The sequence below is a fragment of the Halyomorpha halys genome, unplaced genomic scaffold (assembly GCF_000696795.3).
Source record: "Halyomorpha halys isolate HHAL.00 unplaced genomic scaffold, Hhal_1.1 Scaffold438.1, whole genome shotgun sequence".
In the NCBI taxonomy this organism is placed as follows: domain Eukaryota; kingdom Metazoa; phylum Arthropoda; class Insecta; order Hemiptera; family Pentatomidae; genus Halyomorpha; species Halyomorpha halys.
Window position 1 is genome coordinate 1,508,712 of NW_027107367.1, and position 23,032 is coordinate 1,531,743.

The 23,032-nt window shown below is 27.9% G+C and overlaps 3 protein-coding genes across 4 annotated transcripts in view; 1 reads left to right on the top strand and 2 right to left on the bottom strand.

The window, feature by feature from the left end:
* Positions 1-96: 96 nt before the first annotated feature.
* Positions 97-12,299, bottom strand: dup (double parked). Its single transcript, XM_014423743.3, has 10 exons — positions 11,745-12,299; positions 11,500-11,676; positions 11,230-11,417; positions 9,000-9,341; positions 8,375-8,517; positions 7,383-7,501; positions 6,330-6,489; positions 4,783-4,940; positions 3,142-3,343; positions 97-1,176 (listed from the first exon to the last, which is right to left on the bottom strand). The coding sequence occupies exons 1-10, from the start codon at positions 12,126-12,128 to the stop codon at positions 1,022-1,024; spliced, it is 2,028 nt and encodes a 675-aa protein (XP_014279229.1). The 5' UTR covers positions 12,129-12,299; the 3' UTR covers positions 97-1,021.
* Positions 12,300-12,302: 3 nt separating this feature from the next.
* LOC106682728 (zinc finger protein 846) lies at positions 12,303-17,315 on the top strand. Of its 2 annotated transcripts, none has more exons than XM_014423744.3 (3): positions 12,303-12,432; positions 12,677-13,309; positions 15,593-17,315. In XM_014423744.3, the coding sequence occupies exons 2-3, from the start codon at positions 13,011-13,013 to the stop codon at positions 16,578-16,580; spliced, it is 1,287 nt and encodes a 428-aa protein (XP_014279230.1). In that variant the 5' UTR covers positions 12,303-12,432; positions 12,677-13,010; the 3' UTR covers positions 16,581-17,315. The 2 variants fall into 2 exon arrangements, with proteins under 2 accessions (XP_014279230.1, XP_066901782.1); XM_067045681.1 differs by lacking the exon at positions 12,303-12,432 and adding an exon at positions 12,491-12,564.
* A 61-nt stretch (positions 17,316-17,376) lies between these two features.
* fab1 (fab1 kinase) overlaps positions 17,377-23,032 on the bottom strand; it is a 35,530-nt gene continuing 29,874 nt past the window's right edge. Inside the window, exon 33 of the mRNA XM_024361426.2 lies at positions 17,377-17,639. Coding sequence (XP_024217194.1) covers positions 17,528-17,639 — 112 coding nt within the window. The 3' untranslated portion in view covers positions 17,377-17,527. The remainder of the gene's footprint in view (positions 17,640-23,032) is intronic.

The following is a 23,032-nucleotide window of genomic DNA, read 5'->3' on the forward strand; positions in this document are numbered from 1 at the left end:
TATAAGTGTATTTTTCTTGAAAAGTTACCATTCACTGATAATAAGTTAGTATATTTTATATCAATAAAATAATGCTTATTCATACAAAAATATAAAAACATAAATATGGTATCTAAGTATAACATACGTAAATGATATGTTGGCATAATAAAACTTGAAATATAAATTAAAGCATAAATAAATTATCCCATGACATAAATCAATTATTTATTTAATAAAAGGAAAAACAGAAGTTCTTGAAGACATTTATTATACCTTAAGAAATGAATATTTTGGAACTACACTATTGTGTATTTATTGTAATATATAAAGATAATTTATATTGTATTGATGATGCTTCACTTCACCAAGTCCAGGATGATTCCATATAAATATGCAGGAAATCATCCTGGGCTTAGTATTTATTTCACACAACAAACACTAAAGAACCTTACAAATGATTTCAAGAACCACTGTTTTTAAACATTTTACGGTCATATATATCAAATGCAATGTAAATAAAAGTTAATGGAATTATTAAAATTAACCAACAAATCTGAATTTTATGAGTAAATAAATTTAAAGATACGTTTAAAAAATGATCTTACTCTCTCGTGAAGACCATTTAAAAGTTCTTTACAAGATATTCTTTTGTCATTCAGTGAATCAAAGGGGTATTTACTAAAATTTCTATTTAATTGAATGCAGATAAAATAAGTTTATTTAAACAAGTCATAGTTTTAACCATTTTTCATGTTTGCTTCCCTCCTTACATTTTTTTCTATGATAAAAAAAAAGCAACACAATATTCACATTACTTAAACCAATAACTGCTTCATTCTATATTTCGTTACAGATTAAAATATTTCTAATTTTTTTGTTTGTAATAGAATGCATTGATAAGCATAAAATATAAAATAAAAAACTAAAATACTAACATAATGTATATAGAATTATGCCGATAAATAAAATTATAAAAAAAGTATCAAATATCAAAGAAAATGTCAAAATATAGATAAAAATAATTTTTAAAAATGTAAAGCTAAATCTGATTAATGAGTTTGTCTATATTCTCATGAATCACAGATAAATCCAGTTCTCTCAATATCTTCAAATATATTTCTCCTCGATTGTTGATTGTAGTCATCCACTCTGGACTGGACTCCATCAGTAAATTTAAATGATGTGTCATGTCATCTAAAAAAAACAAAAAAAAAACATAAAACTCAAGAAAAACTGTAAAATCTGGTGATGAGTACACATCACACAACATTCATTTACATCCCCATGTCTTTTGATTATATAGCTGGGCTTGTATTCAAGTTATTGGTATTTGTTGTGATTTTCAAAAACAAATTTAAGATGACAGAGGGAGAAAATGTCGAACAAAACATTTTTATTTTTCTATTGCTATAAAAATATATATTTAGAATTTTTGATATATAAATAATGAATATTAACTTCCTTCCTGCCAAGAATGCAATATAACAAAGTCTTATTTAAAGATAAGCTTACAATCTGGAGAGATCGGGCACTCTCTTTTTTTTCCGATTAGAACCTGTCTATATTTTTCTCCATTAGTAATTCATCAAATTTTTTAATAATTTGCATTTATTAATTGCTGATTATTGTCCACAATGAGAACAGGGTATTTATTTCAAATAATAAAAATTACAGATACCTAAGAGGAAATAGTTCCTCTTAAAAATAGTTTAAGCCCGGTCACACTACTTCAATGAGGATAAAACTGAGCTGATGTTAAACACCATTTAATTACACATTCACATGCTGAGTTTAATAAAAATCATTAGTTGTTTTCAATAAAATCGAAAAATTGATTCTATAAAGTAACACTTCTGGTCATTCGATTTCATTAAAAAAGTTGTCACATTCCAGACATATTTCTGTCCTAAATATGTAATTTCAGTTTCAAACTACTTTTCATATTTGAGCTAGACTATTCATAAACAGACACACGAGCATGATAAAAGAGATATTTTGAATCTTTTTATTTTAATAGAATAAATAGATAAACGCTGATTAGTTGTAAACATACATGTTTACTAAAGAATAACCCTGTTGTATTTAGTTTTGATTATAGTTAGTTTTTCTAACATTTCAGTCAATTTGTTTTTGTTTTTTTTTCACTTTAATACGTAGCATTCATTCAATATACATTAAGGGTTTTTGAACATATATGCAGGCAAGTTCTGATTTTGTCCCCTTGTTTTGGTGTTGTCACTAACCATCTTAAACCAAAAACCTTATTATGTCTAACTAAGTCAGAGTTTGGTTGATTAAAAGAAAAAACTTAACCCACTTTTCAAGGAACATAATCTGACATAAGTATGGTCCTCCTACTTTGAAAAATCAAGTCACTTTGAAATTAAAAAAAAAATGTTTTACATCAAGCTCCTGAGACAATTATTCTTAACAACAAATAAAATAAAATAAAATTGATTAAATAGTCAACAAAAACCATTTAACTTTAGTTTCTACAGCTACAAAAATTTTTTTGGAATGATTATCTTTTATAACTGAATTATGACATTTTTGAATGTTTGAAACAGTCAATTTAAAATATATCGTCAGTGTTATCCACAATTATCAGATGAGTATATCTTTTACTTCTTCACTTGCTCCAGGGAATTACTTTTGAATGAAAAATATATATTATTGTTACACTTTGGAGGACCAGGAACATTCCACTTGGTTCACATAGTTACAACTAATTAGTAGTGATGACTAACTATTTCAGTAAAAATTCCCAATTTGTTGTTTGTTTATTTTGCAGAACACTAATATGTTAAAAAAAAAAAAAATTGAAATTTAAGTGAACTTTAAACACATACAAAAATGAATATATGATAAGATTTTATCATAAACCAAAACTTACTTAAGCAAATATCAAATTTTTTAAAAAATCATCCATGAAAGGGAAAGGTTATCAAAGTAACATTTTTTATGACTTATGAGAACTGATGTTTTTCAATTCAACATAGACCATTCAGTTCATGTTGTTACTCCAAGACTTATAATTAAATGGCCTAGTCTCATAAACCTATAGAAAAAATGTTATATAGTCATTGATAAACGCACAAAACTTAAAACTATGATTTTATTGCTAAATTATAAAGGATTACAATATAAATACAAGCTTACTTGGGGTTAAAATTTCTCTGTAAGAACTACTGAGTTTATCCAACAGAAGAGACTTAGGAAGTACTGTTTTCTTTTCGGCAATAAACGTATTCCTAACTATCCTCGCTATTTCACGAAGACGGGAATACTCAATTCTACGCTTTACAGCTTCAGGATTACGTGTGAGCATGGAAGCCGCTTTTGCTGCTTGTTTAGCTCGAACCTATTTAACATAAGAAAAGGTTATATTTAAAATCAAAATAATCAAGCTAAGCAAAATTTCTCTTTTTAGAAATACCATTATTTTTATCTGTTACAATAATTAGAATAATGGGAAATTAATTTATTAAACCTGCATTCATTAAAAATGAAATATAAAATCTATGGTTAATCTAATTAAAATTAGTTAAATTATTAAACAATTATAAATTTAATAAACATAAAAATAACTATATTAAGAAACATAACATGAACTTTTCCTATGATTTAATATTATATTTTTAAAGCTAAGCTTTATTTTCATAGACAAACGAAAAAAAAAAAATTATTCCTTCCGAATTGCAAATTTTCACTTTTATGTTTACGACATTATGGAAAAATTTGGTCTCTCTGTCTATGGTCAATTGGTATTTGGATATGACGGATCCAAATTCGATGAAGTTTTGAAGTTTGAAGAGTGTTGGTACTTAATTGGTCCCATGTGATTACAGAATTTTTCATTGATAACTTTCACTTATGCATGTGCAAACCTATTTTCCTGTTAGCCCAAATTTGGGGATAAGTGCTAAAATGGTTTAGTATAAATTTCATCGACTACTTTAGCTCTCTTATGTGAAAAACTGATTTTCTGAATTCACACCTTAGAATCTTCGGCTCATCCAATAGATTTTATTCTTAAACAAATCATAAACCTCGAAATATAAGTAATTACGCACCCTGATTTAATTGCAGAAATAATCTGTACATGATGGGCTGTGTTAATATGTTCAAATAGAATTTATAGGATTTATTTATATGATTTGTTCATTAACACATGCAAATAAATTAATAAAAAATTTGCAGATTACTGAAGTTAGTTTTAAACTGAATATTTCAGGATGTATAAAATACATCAATCTTAGAACTTTTTTCTTTTTATGATTATTTTATTATGAACATTTATTCTGGAAGTCAATGTTGTAATAACTAAGTTCACTTTTGTAAGTCTGACTGTACTTAAAATAGTGCCAGCCACAAACCCAACTCCCCTGAATAAATATTGACCAGGGAAATGTGATGGGTTGATAATTAGAAAAGTAAAGGAATAAGTATTATTAAGAGAAACTTGAAGGGAAACTATAAGAAATATGTGTAAGGGAATAATTTTCAAAGGAGGCTGCATGAATAATAAAATATTTTTGTGGGACACAAACATGAACAGAGGACGAAAGGAAAAAGAGATCAAGAATATAGGAAGGTTTTTGAAAACTTGATGGATAAAAATGACGTCACAGACAAATGTGACCGGATATAGCCTTCTTAACATGGCAAAGAACCACATCAGGATGCTGAAAAACTGAACTAGGGTTTTCATAATAACTTAACTCTATAAACCATGCAGCTGATGAAGAGTAAAATTTTAAATTAACAAATAGTAACAAAAATAATAAAGCATCAAATTACCTTTTCAAGTAAAGACTTAGGGATTCCCTTCAAAGCTGAAGTCAATGCAGGTATAGATGCAGCAGCAGATGTAGTATTCTGTGCCTGAGGCTGAGAGGAGTTCTTTTCAAGTGCTGAAGCCATTCGAGGGTTGCACATAAAAATATCTCGTGCCTTGTCTAAAAAATAAAGGAAATATTTAACATTGCATGTTACCGATAAGATAATTATGGTGGAAAGAGAAACAATTAATAATTTTTGAAAAAAGTATCAAACGAAACTATTTAACACAATATTTATTTCTGAATAGGTTTCATTCAGTTAAAAATTAAAGCATATATATTATCATATTTAGGTTCTAGAATGTCTGGTTTATAACATTGTAGGTTCGACTGTCTAGACCAAGTTCATATTTTTTTCTCGGCAGTCTTGAGAAAAGAATCCTGATGGTTCCACTCAGGATAAAACTAAGTGGCAACTGCTAGGTAGCCATCAGGGGGTTGGCAAAAAGAATCACTAGGCCCACTAACCAGAATAGGTCCCCTCTCCCCCACCAGCAATGATAACTGTACTAGCATAATAATTCTACGCCAAGTGTTCCCAGATTCATGAAGGGAAATTTGACAAATTCGAAGTACCAAGGAGTGAGTTCAAATAAAAATATGACTTTGTTGTCATTGTAAGGATTTTAACTGTTCTATGAATATTTCAGGGTCATTACAATTTTTTGTTCAGTTCCAGTATTATTATGGATCTTCTGAAAGCATTTATTTAAATATCATTAAGGTAACTTTTTGTTTGATTTTGCAATATGTTTTAAAACCAATACCTACAATTTTATCAGGCATTTAAAAAATAATAATTCACTCAGACAGGGGCATGTTTTTCATTTATCTTAAGTTTCATATCATAATCACCTCAACAAAATTAATCAATACAAGTGGGAACTGAACATATGTCATTCGGAACAAAGTATTTTAGAATCTTCAACTCAATCCAGTATGTCGCCACAGCTTCCAATAAGTTATTGAATATTTATAGCTGAGGGAATTGAATGCCTCATGATGCAGAGGTAGCGGTTCAAATCTGGCCTGGTTCCTTACCTCTAGACAACCCCTCACTTGTCAGAATGACTGTCAAGAGGTCATTAAAAAAATACATCTTATTTAAATGAAATGATAACTTTTGGAAATTGGGCCATTTGGCTTTTTAAAGTCTTATTAAAATATTTTTCAAATATGATTAATTTTAAAGTTATCGCATCCCTTTATGTCACTTTATAAAATATATGTTTACTTGATGAAAAATTAGATCAATTGGTATATGATGATATAGCTCAAAATAACCTAAATGTAGAAAGTTGTAAAACATCATAAAATAAAACAATATTATCCATCATTTCTTGTAGGGTAATTTGAATTTTCCTGTAATAAATTAAAAGAATTATCACAGGAGTTTAACTGTTATAATCTTTCTCATACAAGAAATAATCAGTATAACGACAACTTAAGACTAATGCTACGATAGGATTATTTAAAATATAAACATTTATATAAATAAAAACATACTAAGCACATCTTTTGCACTAGAAAATTTCTCTACATTGGGAGGTAATGGTAAGAGAGAAGGAACAATATCTGGAACAGAATCAACTTCAAATTCTGGATGCCATCTTGTTACTTTATTCTTGTCTAGGTTCATTGGAGGATCCAAAGTATTCAAAAACTCCTGTAGAACAAAATAAATAAAAAATTAAAAAACATAAAAACAATAATAGACATAAGTAAGTATCAGAAAAGCATATTTTCACCATAAAAAAGCTATGTGTATCTGACATACAGGGCAACATCTAAGAAAATGTTTGAGAAAAAGGTGAAAGTGTATGATGAGTTGTCACTGATAAATAGAGATCAAATGTTTATGCTATTCTAGATTTCTAAAACATGCATTTTGCTATTTGCCTAGCTATACATTTCTCTCATAATATTTGAACTATAATAAAAATATGTTTCATCGCCTGCAAAAAACTATTACTCAAAAAAACTTTATTGTGTTTAAAAGAGCACTGACTAAACCAGTTATTCTATAAAGTGTGAATCATGCATAACAACAAGATTCACTGTTACTGTCATTATAAATTTTGACTTTTTGTTAATAAAAAGTTTAATTTAGTAAAACATAAACTAAGTATTAAAAAAATAAAAGATTCATATAAATAAAAATCACTTGGACCAAGACAAAATATCTTTTTGAAATGGCACAATTGAAGTTTTAACAGTTAATACATCAATGATGAGTAATAACTATACTAAAATTTTAAAAAAACTACAAAACAAATTAATATGGTAATTAATATTGAAACCAGTTTCCAGTTACTGAAATTTTTCATACAGCATGAACTCTCATTTAATAAAATATGAGCTTAATGAAATAGTCTTATGGTAAGTTAAAACTCAATACATGTTTTTGTTTTTTTGTAGCATAATTAGTAAAGTAACCACTATAAAATAGGAGGGGTTAATTATTTATCTTACAAGTTGACAAAAGAACAAAAAATACTTAAAATAATTAAAGAAAAATCCTTAAAAAACTTATGAAATATTTAATAAAATTGGTATTACTTGATGGTGATCTTTTGTCAAATTCAAAAGTGCATCATACATCTTTCTCCTCCTTTCGAGTGACATAGAAGGTGTCATAAGAGAACTTTCACTCTTTTCATTTTCACCCGAGGTATCACCTTAAAAAAAAATATATACATAATAAAAACATTTTTTTAAAACATATAATAAACATAAATTAAAAAAATATATTTGGGCCAATGTTGCGTAATTGTGAAAATGTAAAGCTCAAACATCAGCTGTGATAACAAAGGAAACAAAAAATAACTTGTTTATTCCTTTATATTTTTCTTTTATTGAAGAACCTGATTCTCAGGTAACTAAATTATTATCACTTTAAAAAAAAAGTTGCAACAAAACTTGGGGAATCAAACCAACACCGCACCAAATTGGACTCTCTAAAACCTTCAGAACATGACAAGCTATCAAAATCACAGCTCTAACCAAAAGCCAACAGAATATCTCCAGGATGAATTTGACAAATGTGAAAAGAAATAATCCTCCTAATTAACTAATACTAAAGAGAACCTAGCCCAAATTAGGACTAAGATTGTTATTAAACAAGTATATAAAGAGAGACACATGTGATGATGAGAAATTCCAAGCTCATACCATATGACTACTACTTTCTACTAAAACAGATATTCTTGACCACTTTACTAATAACATTGAACATAGTTTAATAGGTCTTGAAACTACAGGAAAAGTAAGCCTTGTTGTCGGTAAAGGAACATTCAGATTAAAGACATTCAAATTTAAAAACACAGACAAGGAGAGAGGAATCAGGGGGTGATAGACAGTATTAACCAAGAAAATCTTCACTGCAAGCAACTAATAATACATCAAATTAATTTTTATATAATACATCTTGTAAAACAATAACAATTATATTCAACAACACTCATTTTGTTAATATTTAATATAAACTAATTTTAGAAATAACTTTTAATAATTGTTATTATTTTTTTTTTTTTTTTATAATATTTTCTTACCACTGGTCTTTTCTAGAAGCGGTCTAATACTAAGTTCATATTTAGGTGCCTGCCCTGGTCCTTGGCGTAGCTTTTCTTGTTTAAATTCAAATGCAGTCGGATAAATTGTAGATATTTGTCCAAGATGAGTTTCAGTTAAATTCCTGAAAAATATAATCATGCAAAATGATACAGGAAAGGATATTTCTAACAGAATAATTGCAGATTTTTAAGACTTTTTGCTAAGAATCATAATGGCAAAATGGTAATAAATTGATTTTCAAGTTAATAAAAAGACACTACAATGTACTCTATTCCAAGTGTACAAGTCATCATTGTCACAGGCACCGCAACCCAGTATGGGTCTTCATCACTTCAAGGCAACCCCTTCATTTCTCTCTGTCTTGCACAAGATATGTCTGTGAAGTTTACAAGCAGTGAGTTCATTTCAACATCTTTCATGTAGAGTATGGTACACTTTGAAGTTTTTGACCTCTTTAAAGTTTATATTTTTGTAAAAGTTTAAAATATTGTTTGTTTTTTTAAAACTTTTATGGTTTTACATGAAATTGTGACATAGATTTTAGACTTACCCACTATGATTCTGAACAACCAATAATAATTTAGAAAAACAAAAAAGTCATACTTTTTGGACATTTGCTGGACTGATGTCTTCAATTTTGAAAAAAAAATTGTCTCATTCCTATTAAACATCATCGAGACAACAGCATCAATTGCTCTGAAAGTCTCTGCAAGTACCCTGTATTTATAAGGAAGTACAAGTGACGATTTATCTTTAGAGCTCAAATGTGAATATCTTTCAAATGATTTTTTGGTAGGAGAAGCCTCAGTAAAAAGTTTTCTAGGAGAAACATAAGGAAGAGGTGTGCCTTGAGTTTTTCCAGGGGACATGAGGATTGATCTATGAAGAAGTGAAGGAGAACTGGGTACTTTAATACAGTCAGGTTCTTTTATTCTCTTTGTAGGGCTGTAACAAAAAACAAAACAAATTATAATAGTACAGAAAATTATACAATAATCAGGCATAACATTTATTCCTATAAGGCCACATTTTTTTTTATCAATATGAAACTACCTGCTGGGTTGATTATGTGCATTTAAATATTACTTATTTATAGGAAAAGAAAAAACACCATTTATCTTTAGAATTAAAACTGAAATTATGGAAGCAGCTGGACACTACATAACTCTTAACATCAAACAATGAGGTAGGCCTTATCTCTCTTACTATAAATAACAAGATGCGTTATTGAAAAAAAATTTTTTTTTCTTGAATATATGCTTTTAATTTAGAATAACAAATGAACATATCCTAATAACAAATACTAAGGTATATGTATTTAAATACATATCATAGAACACCTTAATTCAATACTATAAAATACATTATTGTAACTTATTAGAAGCCAAAAAATTGATTTTTTTGACAATAAATGAAGTAACATATCGGAGTTTTATATATAAAAAAAAAAAATCAAATAAAATCCTATAACATCAAAAACGATAAGAAAACATGTTGCAAAGTTTATCATTAATTATCAATTAAAAATAATAAAATAATCTGTTTTGACTGCACACTGTTTTCTTTAATAAGATTGGTCCAATTAGAACTATAATTACCTAGAATTGGGACTTATTTGAATGTTCCATAAATTGTAGTCAAGTTTAGAAGCTGTAGTTTTTAAGTTATTCCAAAAACAGACAAAGAAGTGAGCTGGTTATATGAAAACATCTAATTATCTTTGAAAACATGATTATTCTTTTAAAAGTCCAATATGCCATATCTTTGCTAATAATGGTCATATTAAATGATGTTTTTTTGTTTTTTAGGAAATTAAATTATTATCCAAAAACCGTGGTAGTTTGTAGGAGAAAAGAACTCTGTATATTTAAACCCAATAACTTAAATTTTTTTCTTTTATGATAACTAAGGTTCATTATTGAAAATCAAAATCTAGGAGAATAAGGAAGCAAAACTTTTTTTTAATCCCCTATCTTACTATTTATGGTATACACCTAAGTTATCATACAGGGTACCATCCTATTCTAAGCAGAGTAGGAAGGTCAAGTTTTATTCTCTGGGATGCCAGAAAATATAAGTCTACCCACCCTGGCCAGATTGGAACCATTATCAATCAGTTTAAATGTTTGTGGCTTGACAAGGGTGCCACAAATTTTTTTTTTGTTATCAAGGATGCTTTGAAAACGTTTAACCCCAAAGAGTGCGGGGGCAAAAAAGTTTTCGAACTGTTACCATACAGTTACATGCTTATTTTTTTTACCGCAATGCTATCAAGTTCTTTAGGAAAAAGTTGTAGATGAGTAAAAAGGGAGGAAGACTGAGTTTAATCATTTTTACCAGAGTTTGATCTTAACCAAAATCAATAGGAGATTGAGAAAATAAACAATTTAAGTTCGAAAGAGTAATATGAAAGAATAAAAGTTATCATTATTTTTATAATAGAAAAGGGAAGGGATTAGGAGTGAGATCTATGGATTATTAAAAACTACGTGATTAGAAACATATTCGATTTACTATTTAATTATACACCGAGAATAGATTTATTCAGTAGAATAAAATTTGAATGCAATTAATCTATCTAACAAAGGACTGAGAATTTACATTTAACTCACTTGATATCAAATTAGGTGTAAATATAAAAATTAAGAATAATCCCATAAGTTCCTTACACATGTGTCTCCAATAAAAGCCTTAATATCATTATAATCAATATTACAAATCACATACAGAAGTAGAAAATTATGAATTTCAGTGAGCATTAATGAGAAACCTAGAGACAGAAGACATATATATATGCAAAAGAAACGATTAAAGATTATGAAGTACAACATACCTGCTAACTTCTAAATTGATTGCACTGAACTTCTTCAAAGTAGGACTGTCAGTAACATTCTTACTCTGTAATTTTGTACCAATTTCTTTCAGTTTCACATGCCCTTCATTTATATTCTTTAATGATTTTCTTATTTCATCAAGCCTTGAACTACTTATGATTTTGGATCGCAAATTTTTCAAACTTTCCTTTAACATAGAAAATACAACGTTAACAGTAACCAACACAGCCAACAATCGAATATTAACATACAACAAGTAAAATTATTACAATATTAGACTTATTAGATGTAGAAGGAAGTGCGGCTTTGGCTGGCGAAGATTCAACTCTAGCATTACATTCTTTCTTTGGGGATAAAAATCCCTTAACTATGAAGGGTACATTTACTTTACCAGACTGTTCAAGATCCAAATTTACATTCTTTTTGGGAGTTAACACTTCATCTTTCTGAAAAGATAGAATAATCAATACTTCAGATCTTTAAAAAGAGAAAATAAAAGTCAGCGATAAATTACCTGTTCTGACGGAGAGCTGGCACTCTCTAAGGTAGCATCAAATGAAGCAAGTAAAGATTTTCTAATATCTCCTTGATTACATCCTTGCCTTTCTCCTCTGATCTTGGAGCCAGAAACTGTTTTAGGGGTCCTTCTATGTAATTTGGGTGCAGTTGTTATGACTAATTTTGGCTTTAAAATCTTTGGAGACTCATTAAAAATTACTGTCCTCTTTAAGTCAGTCCCCTCTCCAGTTACAGAATCAGATTCTTTTGTCAATGACACGTCAGTTATGTTTTTATCCAGAATCAGCACTTTATTAGAATTACTGACCTTCTTTATTTCGTCAACAGCTCGTCTTTTTCGGCTGTTGAAATACTGTGCTATAGATGTTTGTAGAGCCATTGTTTATTTAAATCTTCAAAAACAATCACCAAAATGAACAAAACAAGAAAATTAAAAATGAGTGATAGTCACTAAGCTTAAATGCAATTAAAAGAGATGTAAATCCGACAACAAACAACATAAGACCTAAAACAGTAAAAGTGCTTAACTGGCGTGAATGTTTTTGGCGCGAAACAGCCTTCACTGAAATGGCTACTCATTTAGTCGGTCTTGGTACAGTTCTAGCGCTCCTTGTGGTAGTTCTTGAAATCTCCTGAATACACAAGCGAAAAACAAATATGGAGGTTTACTGATGATTGATAAAGTAAGTTTCTTATCTACAAAATTTTCTGGGTCACTTTCTTTTAATTTTCTTTCATTAACTCTCGTACAAAATTTGTAATACAACATATTTTTTTTAACATAGCATTTTCATTATATTATTTTTAAATATCTGGTAAAATTTTGATTATTCTGAATTAATGCATCTGATGTTTGTTACAATCATTTTATCACACTTGTTATCATATTTTATCTCTAGTCCATAACGTAGTTTTTGAACGTTTTAGGCCTTTCTGGTGCCTCGAAACAGTCTAGTCGAGCATGGGTTGATTATATTCTGCAGCTTAAGCAGTCAGAAGAAAGTATGTGGTAACTTATTTCAATTAAATCAAACAAAAACCAAAAGACTCACCTGAAACCTAATTGCTTGCAATGGAAATGTAGGGGTGATTGGTCTCTGTATCATAAGATAACCATATTTCTTGGTGAACAGCCATTCTCTAGTCTCTTAGTGCCATCTTTTAAATTATACTTAACCACAATAAAGAATATAATTATAAACATTATCCAGTAGTGCCATTAATCTTGTAAATACATGCATGTTGGGGCTATAAGCGGTGGATGATGAAAGAAAAAGTGAAGATAAAGAAAGAGTCTGTTCATCGATGTGGAGAATGTGGGCGTGAATTTGCGCTTGCATACAATTTAAAGAAGCACATGAGGACCCATAGTGGTGAAAAACCTTATATTTGTAGTGATTGTGGGCTAGCTTACACTCAAAGTGGTGGCCTCAAGAATCATGTTAAGAGTGTTCATGGAACAGATACAAACTACACATGTCATTATTGTGGGAAATCATTTCCCATCAAAGATCGCCTGAAACTGCATCTCAGGATTCACACAGGCGAAAAACCTTACAGGTATAACTTTATCTTAGCTTTCTTTACTAAGGTTGAGGTTCTTTCAATTGCATTTTGTGAATGTATTTATATTTTTGGTTCAAGGTTACTAAATCTTAAGAAATTGGAACTTTACTTAAAAGTTAGTTCTGTTCTAACAACATAATCTCTTTATCTGTTAGACCTTTAGTGAAGGGATTTAATAATTGTCATATAAAATTATAGTTCAATACCAGTTTTCAAGTTTCATATTTTATGTCTACAACTGTTTTCAGATTTCAATGTTACCAGGTTATTTATCAGGATGAATAAATTATGTTACCATTGGTGATTGATTGTGTATGTGATTCCTATATTATTCAGATTAACTTATAAATAAAAATACACTAGTTTCAAAATGAGTCCAAATACAATGAATATTGTCCAATTAATGCAGAAAAGATGGTTATCAATTTATCTGAGTGTGAATGTGGAGGTTAAATCCATGAATTTTCCCCAAAATATAATAAAACCTTTTTATTTATTTAAAAGAGTCAAACCTTTGCCACTTATAGCTAAAGTAAACCAGAGATCCTCCAAGCTGCTGTGGTGGTTAGCTAAGTCTGGTTTATATTATAATCCAGTTAAAATATCTCAGATTCAATTTTTTAACTTTTGGCTTGCTCACTATCAAAAGTAAGGAAGCTTAGTATTCGTGCAGAAAAGGAAAATAAGTTTTGTCCCTACAATCGAAACATCCTACTCGTATTTTAGATTTTAGACTACTAGAAACTAATTATGAGGTGTAGATAGTTGACCGTAGAGTACTGATTGGAGAAGATGATCGGGAGGTGCAGTCAGCAAACTGTGGCGATTGGTGTAATCCGTTTAATAATGGGTATTTACGCTTAATGTAATTTTACTTTTAAAATTTCCTCGTCTAATTTTACTTTTAAAATTTCCTCGTCAGTTATAGGCTCAATAGTTTAAGTTGGTTAATCTCTAATACCTCAACTGTAAGTAGGTTAGAATTTGTACTAATGAGCAAGTGAGAAAATAATATAACTATTTGCCTGTGTGTGAGTAAAAGAGTTGCCCCAGGTTTTGTGTAGTAAATTGATTCAAAATGCTACGTATTCACTGATAATACCAAACTTGATATTCAACAACTTTGTTTAATATATATATATTTAAATGATTAACTCTATTATTTCAAAATATGAAGATGGTCAGGGGTGCAGTCTAAAGAAAACAAAAATAGTTAACAACTATTTATTCGCCGACATTTCACCTCACTTTGTAGAGCTTCATTAGAGCTAAAAAGACACCTGATTTGTTCTTTACTTATTTATTATTATTAATTTTGTTTTTATTTATTCTTTTTCGTCCTTTATTTAATATCAACTTACTTCTTTATTTTCTGCAATTCAGTGTGTTAAATTTTGTTTTCTCATATCTGCTTTTCTATTTTTATGTCTTCTGTTCATTTTTAACATTATAATTTGGGTTTTTTTGTTTTTGTTTTTTATTATTATTGTCTATTAGTACTATTTTTATTTCTTCTTTTCGTTCATTTGTATATAATTTTCTTTTCACTTATATTTACATAATTTTAACCCTAACTTAATTATCCTACGATGTCAAAATATTTTTAGTTGTTTTTGTTTCTTTTTAGCCCTGAAGAAGCTCTACGAAGTGGAGCAAAATGTCGGCAAATAAATAGTTACAAATTATTTTTGTTTTCTATTGATTGCACTCCTGACCATCTTCTAAATACGCTTTTTTAATTAACTTATTTCATTAAGTTCTTGAATTTTTTGTTTAAATGAATTCATTAAAGCTATTTAAACACCTTGCTTTTTTAATATATATATATATATATATATATATATTTGGTTTATTTAAAAAGAATTCAAGAATCATTTACCATGGTAATTATTTTCTTTCATCATATTCCAAATTTTTTTTTTTTAATCCTTGACAATCCCGTTCTGTCTGATTCCTCAGTTTGGTGCTTTCATTTTACTGAATTTTTATTTGCTTAGGATTTAAGAGCAAGCACATATTTTTAAACATTTTAATTTGTGTAAATTTCCAATTAGTTTCCTGTTTTGTTTTTAATTTTCTTTGAATGATGGGTTGATTTTAGATATTTCTTGAATCATATCTGAAATATTAGTTTTATATGAGTCATCTTATTTTAGAAGTTTTTTATAAAATACATGGTAAAATTAGAAATTTTTCAAACGAAATCTAATCATTTTATAATTTTAAGGGTTTAAATATTTATATGCTTTTTGTAAATGTATAAATATGTTTTTCCAGCTGTCCTCATTGCACTAAGAATTTTGCTCGTGGAAGTCAACTTTCTCAGCATGTTCGAACTCATACCAAAGATCGTCCTTACAACTGTGCTCTATGTGGAGCTAACTTTGTTTGCCGTAGCAACCTTCTCAATCATATAAAAAGACACCAAGGAGAAAGAGATTATATTTGTCATAAATGCGGAAAAGCTTTTGTTAGAAGGGATGGGCTTCAAAAGCATTTGGTTTGGTATCATGCAAATTATAAAGCCTTTGAATGCAAAATATGTAATAAGCGTTACAAAGGTCATTTGCTTCAGCATATGAGAATACACATGGCTGAAAAACCACATGCTTGTCAGCATTGTAATATGCGCTTTGTGCAGCGCTCTCAGCTTACAGTACATGAGCGCACACACAGTGGAATAAAGCCTTATAGATGTGCTGTCTGTCATATGGCATTCGCTCATTCGACAGCACTTAAAATGCATGTTCGACGGCATACTGGAGAAAAGCCATTTAAATGTCTCATTTGTGATAATAAAGCATTTTCTCAGCTCCCTCATTTAAAGAAGCACATGCTCTCTATTCATAAAACAAATAAACCCTATATTTGCACAGGTTGTAACTCATTTTTCAAAATTAAAACTCAATTACAAGATCATCTAGAAACTTGTGATAAGGTTTCCAAGGTGCCAGAACCTGAGCATGAGGTTGGAATGCCTTTAGATAAAATGCGCCTTCTTTTGGCTGTACTTCTTCAAAAAATATCTACACCTGAACGATTACAGACCCTTGGTTATGGAAAACGATTGATTGATCTAGTTCTTAGAGATTCCATTGAGCAATCTGGTCGTGATCCTTGTAAAGATGTTGGTATATCTGAAGGAGAGCGTTTGAAACGAAATGTACAAATATTGTTAGATTGGACTGTTCCAAAGGTTTATATGGATAAATTCAAACAAGAAAGGCGATCGATGGAAGAATTATTAGAGGAATTTACATCGTGACAGACATCGAGAAACACTGCTTCATCTGCTAATGTACAAATTTACAGAAATTTTTTAATTTTAGGCTTCCTAGTTTTCTGTTAATTTAATAGTAGAAATTGTTTTTTAGAATATAACGTAATTTATTAATGTACATAACTTTTGTTAGACAAAAATGTTAGAAGAAATTTTTTTATACTTCTCTGAAAGGTAGTTCCGTTTTGACAGTTGCCTAATATTCATTATATGGAGTTACTATTGAGCTTGTGAAACAAGTTCTTGAGGTACTTCTACCACACTTCATCAAATTATTTTGTTCAACTAAAATGACTTCTACCTCTTTGTATGTTTTTATATTAAAATTATTAATATTTTATATCACTTATGAAATAAAATAAAAGTATTTTAAATGTAACTTTTACATTATGTAGAGTTTATTATTAAAATATTATACAATTTTATTTTATTTCAATTTTTTTTTTTTCAAATAAATGCTTACATAACATGTAATTAAATGAATCTGATATAAAAAAATATGTCAGTATATTATTTATTTATAGGTAAGCTTATTTTTTTATTTATTTTTTTATCTTACTTTAAAATGAAATTTAAATTAGCAATTTTAACATCACAGTTCATATAACAGTTTGTTTACCACCTTCGATCGTTTAGGTAGCAGTGTTGTATTTGTTTGAACTAGTAATATTTTATTTAGATCATATTTAAAAGTGTTTCATTTACTATGTTATATATTTATTAATTTTATGTAATGTTATTCCGTTTTATCTTTTTTAGAAAATATTAATTTAAAATATCTTAATGAAATTTCCTCCTATTCCTACTAGTAATTTACCTTTTTCAGCTTTTTTTCTTTCTTTTTTTATCCTATTCTTCAGTTACTATGTAGATTCCATTGTGGTGTTTGCATGTGCATGCATTTATGTCTTTGAACTGTTACTGTTCAGCATTCATTTATAAATACTTTTACACCCATTGTACGTATACATTATAATGTTTGTAAAAATGTATTTATGACTTCCTTCTTGCAACATCTCAGTCTGCTTGTGAATGTCTGTCAACCTAATAAATAATATACAATAGTTATTAGTTGATGGGTATGGTGATTATTAATAGCATGCACAATATAATATGCATATATTACTGACCCGTAAGAAAAGTGACAACTCAAAAATGCAATATTTAAGAAAGTAAACCTTAAAATACTTATATTGAAATAATATATACCTCCTTTCAAATTTCCGGTAAGTACTGGTCATAGTAAAAACTTGAAAATATCTCTTACTTGTTTATTTTTCCTGATTATTGTATGTTTGAGTTGTTTCAATTTTCTTGTGAGTGGGCAATATCTAATTTTTTTGGTGTGTATTTTTTTTTTAAAGACTGATCTATAATAGTTTTTAATACAATTCATTATTTAATGTGTATCTAGTCTGTAATATTTTCAATAACAATTATTTTGATTTATTTTATTTTAAATTGTATAGTAATAGCTTATATTCATTGCCCTTTCTATAAAAGTAATACTTGTTATCTACAAATAGTACCTTAGTTACCAGGTGTACTGTAAAATTTTAATTCAGCTCTTATTTTATCATTGACTACTGTATAAATAAAAAGATAAACCCTTCTCACTTTAACAGCCTCTTGTTTAGATAAAGATTAATTTTATTAGTGAATAGCAACATCTTTTAAGTCAACGATAACAATAGAAGATAAATTTTTAAACTATTTTCTTATTGATGTTAAAGAATATTATAAATAAGTATATAATATAAGAAGTCCTCCATAGGTAGACCTTTTCTCTTTCACTGAAAGGCTAAGCCTTTTGTCGTAATAATAGTCTCCCTAGTCTTAGTTTTAAATGGAAATAACCTCTATAGATTGTTCTATTCCTTCTAAGTGGATATAGAACTATTTTGATATTTGATCTCTTGGCGTAATGGAAATCATTAAAGTTATTATTTAAATGTAATCACGGAAATTTAAAAGTTAATTTTTATAGCCATAAATTATCTAAGGTTTTTTTAGGTTTAAATTGATAAAAGTTTATTACTTTCTAGTTGGTTACCTCCATCTTTTTATGTACTGATTAAATTGTATCTTTCATTTGTTTGAAACAATTTGTTGGATAACAATTGAAGCATTTCTGTTGAAAAATGGAGTACTAAAATTTCTAAGAATTATTTTTTTCACTAATACAAAGGTTTTTTCAAAGACCAACTGCTTGATAAAGAAGGTGAATTTGAATGGCTAGTTCGGTATTAGCTCTGAGTATTTCCAAGTGTGAAAAAAATCTGTATCTGTGAAAAAATAATTTTAGGAAATTTTGGCACTTACCTCTATTTCAACTGTAACATTTCAATTATTGGCTTGGTTTAGGTTTACTGTTTATCCACGAACCTATGTTCAAAATGTTTATTCCAATTCCATTTATTTAATTAAAATATAAATTAGGACTAAAAATTGAATCCAGATTTTAAATTCAAATTTGATAATTTTTATTTCCACATTAAACTGGGGAATATTTATTCCAAAATAAACAATTTTCGCATTAATATTTAAGAAGTTAATACAAATTAATGTTTTACAATTTTTTGATTTAATTTTTTTTTTTAGAAATTGTAATGTACCTGTTTTATTTTTTACTCTCTGACAGATCTTTTTTCTCTTTCATGAAAATTACTGTTGCACCAACAGAAATGAAAGAATTGTATTCTAGTTAAATTTAGTGAAATTAAAATTTATTTATATTTTTAAATAGATTCTAAATTTTTATAAATATATATACTAATCTTTTTATCCATAAGTCTCATTGAGTATCAATTAATTTACAAATTTTTTAGTCAATTGATCTTCAACATAAATGAATAATCTACTTTAATGTTGCATTTCATATTAGACACAAAAATGTCTGAATGAAATTACAAAAAAATTCAATTTCGTTATCATAACTAAAATAATAAAATTTAAACATTTATAACTTAGTTTTGGCAGTTGATTATTTTTAATCCCAATCGAAATAAGAAATTTAAATATAAAGTCCGGATTCAAATTCTTAACATTGAATCAGATACTTTTTGACATCCAAAATCTGTATTATCTGATTACATTTAAATAATCATATTTATATTGGTATAATCAGGACATTTTAAATTAATATTAATTCTGTTAAATTTGTTAGCAAGTGAAATGAAAAGAGAATTGTTGATTTCATCAAAATTTGTTGGTTATGAATTTCATCTAATCCAGTGGTTCCCAATAAATGGTCCGTGGGACCACAGGTTAACCACGAGAGTGTCCAGCAACTCATTTTGAGAGAAATTATTGTTAAAACTGTTTTACTATTTACATTTCCTACTGTTTTATTGTTTAATAAAAACTGGTAAGTTCTAACCGGTAAATAATCTATTAAAAAACCTCAGAATGTAATTTTAAGCAACCTATTTTTCAAATATTTTCCATTTTTCAGTCAGAAGTGGGTGTATGTCGCACATGTTTCTAATCTAAGAATTTCTTTTATTTGTTCATTAAATATTGATTTAAAACATGTTTCCACTTTTTTGACTTTTAATTTTTAAAAATGTGTTCGGTGTTTATATTTTAGAGACAGAGAGGAGGTATTTTTTAAAAATGTTGAAGTAGTTAGTCTCTCAGATATTTCTATTTGATTTATACTTTAATTTATTAGTCATTACAGTTGTATACCACTAGGAATAATTTTCTCTGTATGTTCTTTTAGTTTTTTAATTTATTTTTTAATGCCTAAAATAGTTACCAAATTCTCTAAAAAAATAAATGTTAACCCTTAATGAATTACATAGAAAATTATAGAACCTGAAGGTAGTAAAATTTGGGTTGTAATGTATATAATGAAATATTTGAAATCTAATAATTTTATTGGTAAAAAAAAGGGGGGGTACCATCGAAACTATTCCTATTCATTTCTTTAATATCTAATTTTATTACTGTTTTAATGCATTTACAGCATTTTTTCAGTTAAGAAAAAAAAAACCATACATTGTTGAATATATTTCAACTAATAATGTTGAAGGATAATTCATAAAAATAAATTTCATTCCTGAATATCAGTATAAATGTAACTTGTTTAACAAATGCCTTGTTACAAATATTTATGTTCCAATTTATACATTGATTAGAAGCTGCTTATTCTTGTATAATTAACATTTCTTCTTATATCTATTGATAATTTGTCATTATTTGCTAATCATGAAGCATTTGCTGGTTAAAATTAAACTATAGTTTCAATGGTATACCTGTTTCTGTAGATACACTGATAAAATTCAAAATATTAAATTTAATTAATAAAAATTAACTGTATTAAATAATGAGTAGGCATTTGGTTTATTTATTTCTATTATTCATTACAATAATGTCTATTTAATTAGCCAATGTGTAAAGTAGTAATTATATAAATCTATTTTTACCCCTTAAATAATTATTAGTAAATAATTTAATATTTGTCTCTCATTATTGATAAGATATGTGTATAATTTTAGTCAATTTATCTATTTTAAAGATTGGGACATAAAATTTACCTATTTTTAACCTTTAAAATTTTGATTCAGCGACTTGTTATTGCTAAAAACTAAATTAACTAATTACATCATCTATTGTTTTTTATGTACATATTTTTTTATTTATGGCATAGTATAGTTGTTAAGATAAAATAAATTATTATTTTAAAAAATATTTTTAAAAAACCCAGTGATTTTGTTATGGATGATTTCATAACCAATGAAATGTTTTGCCTGTTACATTTGTGTGCATGTTTTTGTTGTTTTATTTTTTGTTTGGCTGATTGTTAGAATGGCATCATATTCATTGCTTTGAAAGTCTCATTATTTCATTAATAGCTCACATCCTTATTTATTTATTCACTTTTATTTGTGTTTACCAAATCTTTAATATAATTATTTAATAATAAATCATTTACATTGTTAAAATGAACCAAAGCAAATTATTACCATTAGCTTTAGTCAAAAGAAAATTCAGTCTGATGTTTACCAAAATCATTATTACCAAAGATTAGGGTGTTTGGTATTTTATTTTTGTATTTGTTGTCTCAGTTTATGTAGTTATAAAAAATTTGCATGCTTGGTGTGATAAGTACCGATTGTTGCTTTACATATCCATCATATTTTTAAAACCAAAGAAACATTTCTAAACAATATCTACAAAGTAATTGAAAAATAGCTGTTACCTCAAGAAATTACTCCGCTATAAGCTTGCCATAATAGCACCAGCTTTTTAGTTAATCAGTTTAGCATATATTATTTTGACAATGTTCAGGATTTTAATGTTAACTTGTCTAGGATTGTAGTACCTTGTTTGTATTAACTTCAATATGAATATATATTTATATGCCATGGAGTCTGTGTTCAGAAAAATATTATTTATGTACCAATTACTGAATATTTTATTTATAGTACTATGAAATTTGATTTTTTTTTTCTAATTTAATATAATGTATTTTGGTGTAAAAAAAATTGTTTTGAAAAAAAAATCAAAAAAAACTTTTTGTTACCAAGTCTGTCATTATTTGTAAGCCAATAAAAATAATTTGTAATCTACAATTATTTATTTCCCTCAACCATTATCATATTTTAAATAAATTTTGTTTGCAAAACTCACTCTCGTCCACAAGAGTGTTAGAACGATGGAAAATTCTTGAGGTACTATCTTGATCTTTATGTCCCCCTCTTCATACCTTTGAAAGGTAGGTTCAATCAAAAATATATTTATGAATTCATAATATTGTTTCCAACAAATTTTCAACTTTACAGTGAATTAAGAAGATATCGTATCATTTATAATTATAAGGTCAGTTGAATGAGTGGAGGGGGAAGTGTTTCTTCTCTGTTCACAGACTCATAACAGGAGAGCTTTATAGACTTGAGAGCTAAGTTTTTATCATGTAGGGTAAACGTACTCTGACCATAGCCCAAAAATATGAACATCTGCCACCTTAGATTGGTCTTATTAAAATTTTAAAGGTCTACTACCTCATTATTTTATGGACAAATTTGTCTTATTTTCCACTTATTTTCTGTTTGAAAATAATTAAATTCTATCCTAGGATTCTATACCAAGCACGACATTAAATGTCTTTGAAATGTAGATATTGAACTACTTCTGGTAAATGCCATCAAAAGTTTCTTTTATTTTTTTTAAACTTATTTATTCGTTCAAGTGTTTCCTGTAACCGGTTTTTTTCTTTTATTATATTTTCCTTTTAATCTATATGTTATTGTTATTCTTGTAAAATGTATCTAGTTGTTTGTTCTTGATAGACTGATCTACTGCTGTGACTATGAATGATGGTCTGATCTCACATTACCATCTTATATTGAATTTTTTTAGCGGGTCACTGAAGAGGATCTAGGAGGGTGAATTCCGGAGAGCGAATTTGTTGATAGGGTGAATTGAATAAT

Excerpts from the sequence above, each read along its gene's own strand:
- dup (XM_014423743.3), bottom strand. The coding sequence starts at position 12,128 with ATGGCTCTACAAACATCTATAGCACAGTATTTCAACAGCCGAAAAAGA. Across the intron at positions 11,677-11,744 it reads CCAGCTCTCCGTCAGAACAG|AAAGATGAAGTGTTAACTCC; the intron begins GTAATTTATCGC and ends CTATCTTTTCAG. Across the intron at positions 4,941-6,329 it reads TAGTGCAAAAGATGTGCTTA|ACAAGGCACGAGATATTTTT; the intron begins GTATGTTTTTAT and ends TTTATTTTTTAG.
- LOC106682728 (XM_014423744.3), top strand. The coding sequence starts at position 13,011 with ATGATGAAAGAAAAAGTGAAGATAAAGAAAGAGTCTGTTCATCGATGT. Across the intron at positions 13,310-15,592 it reads ACAGGCGAAAAACCTTACAG|CTGTCCTCATTGCACTAAGA; the intron begins GTATAACTTTAT and ends ATGTTTTTCCAG.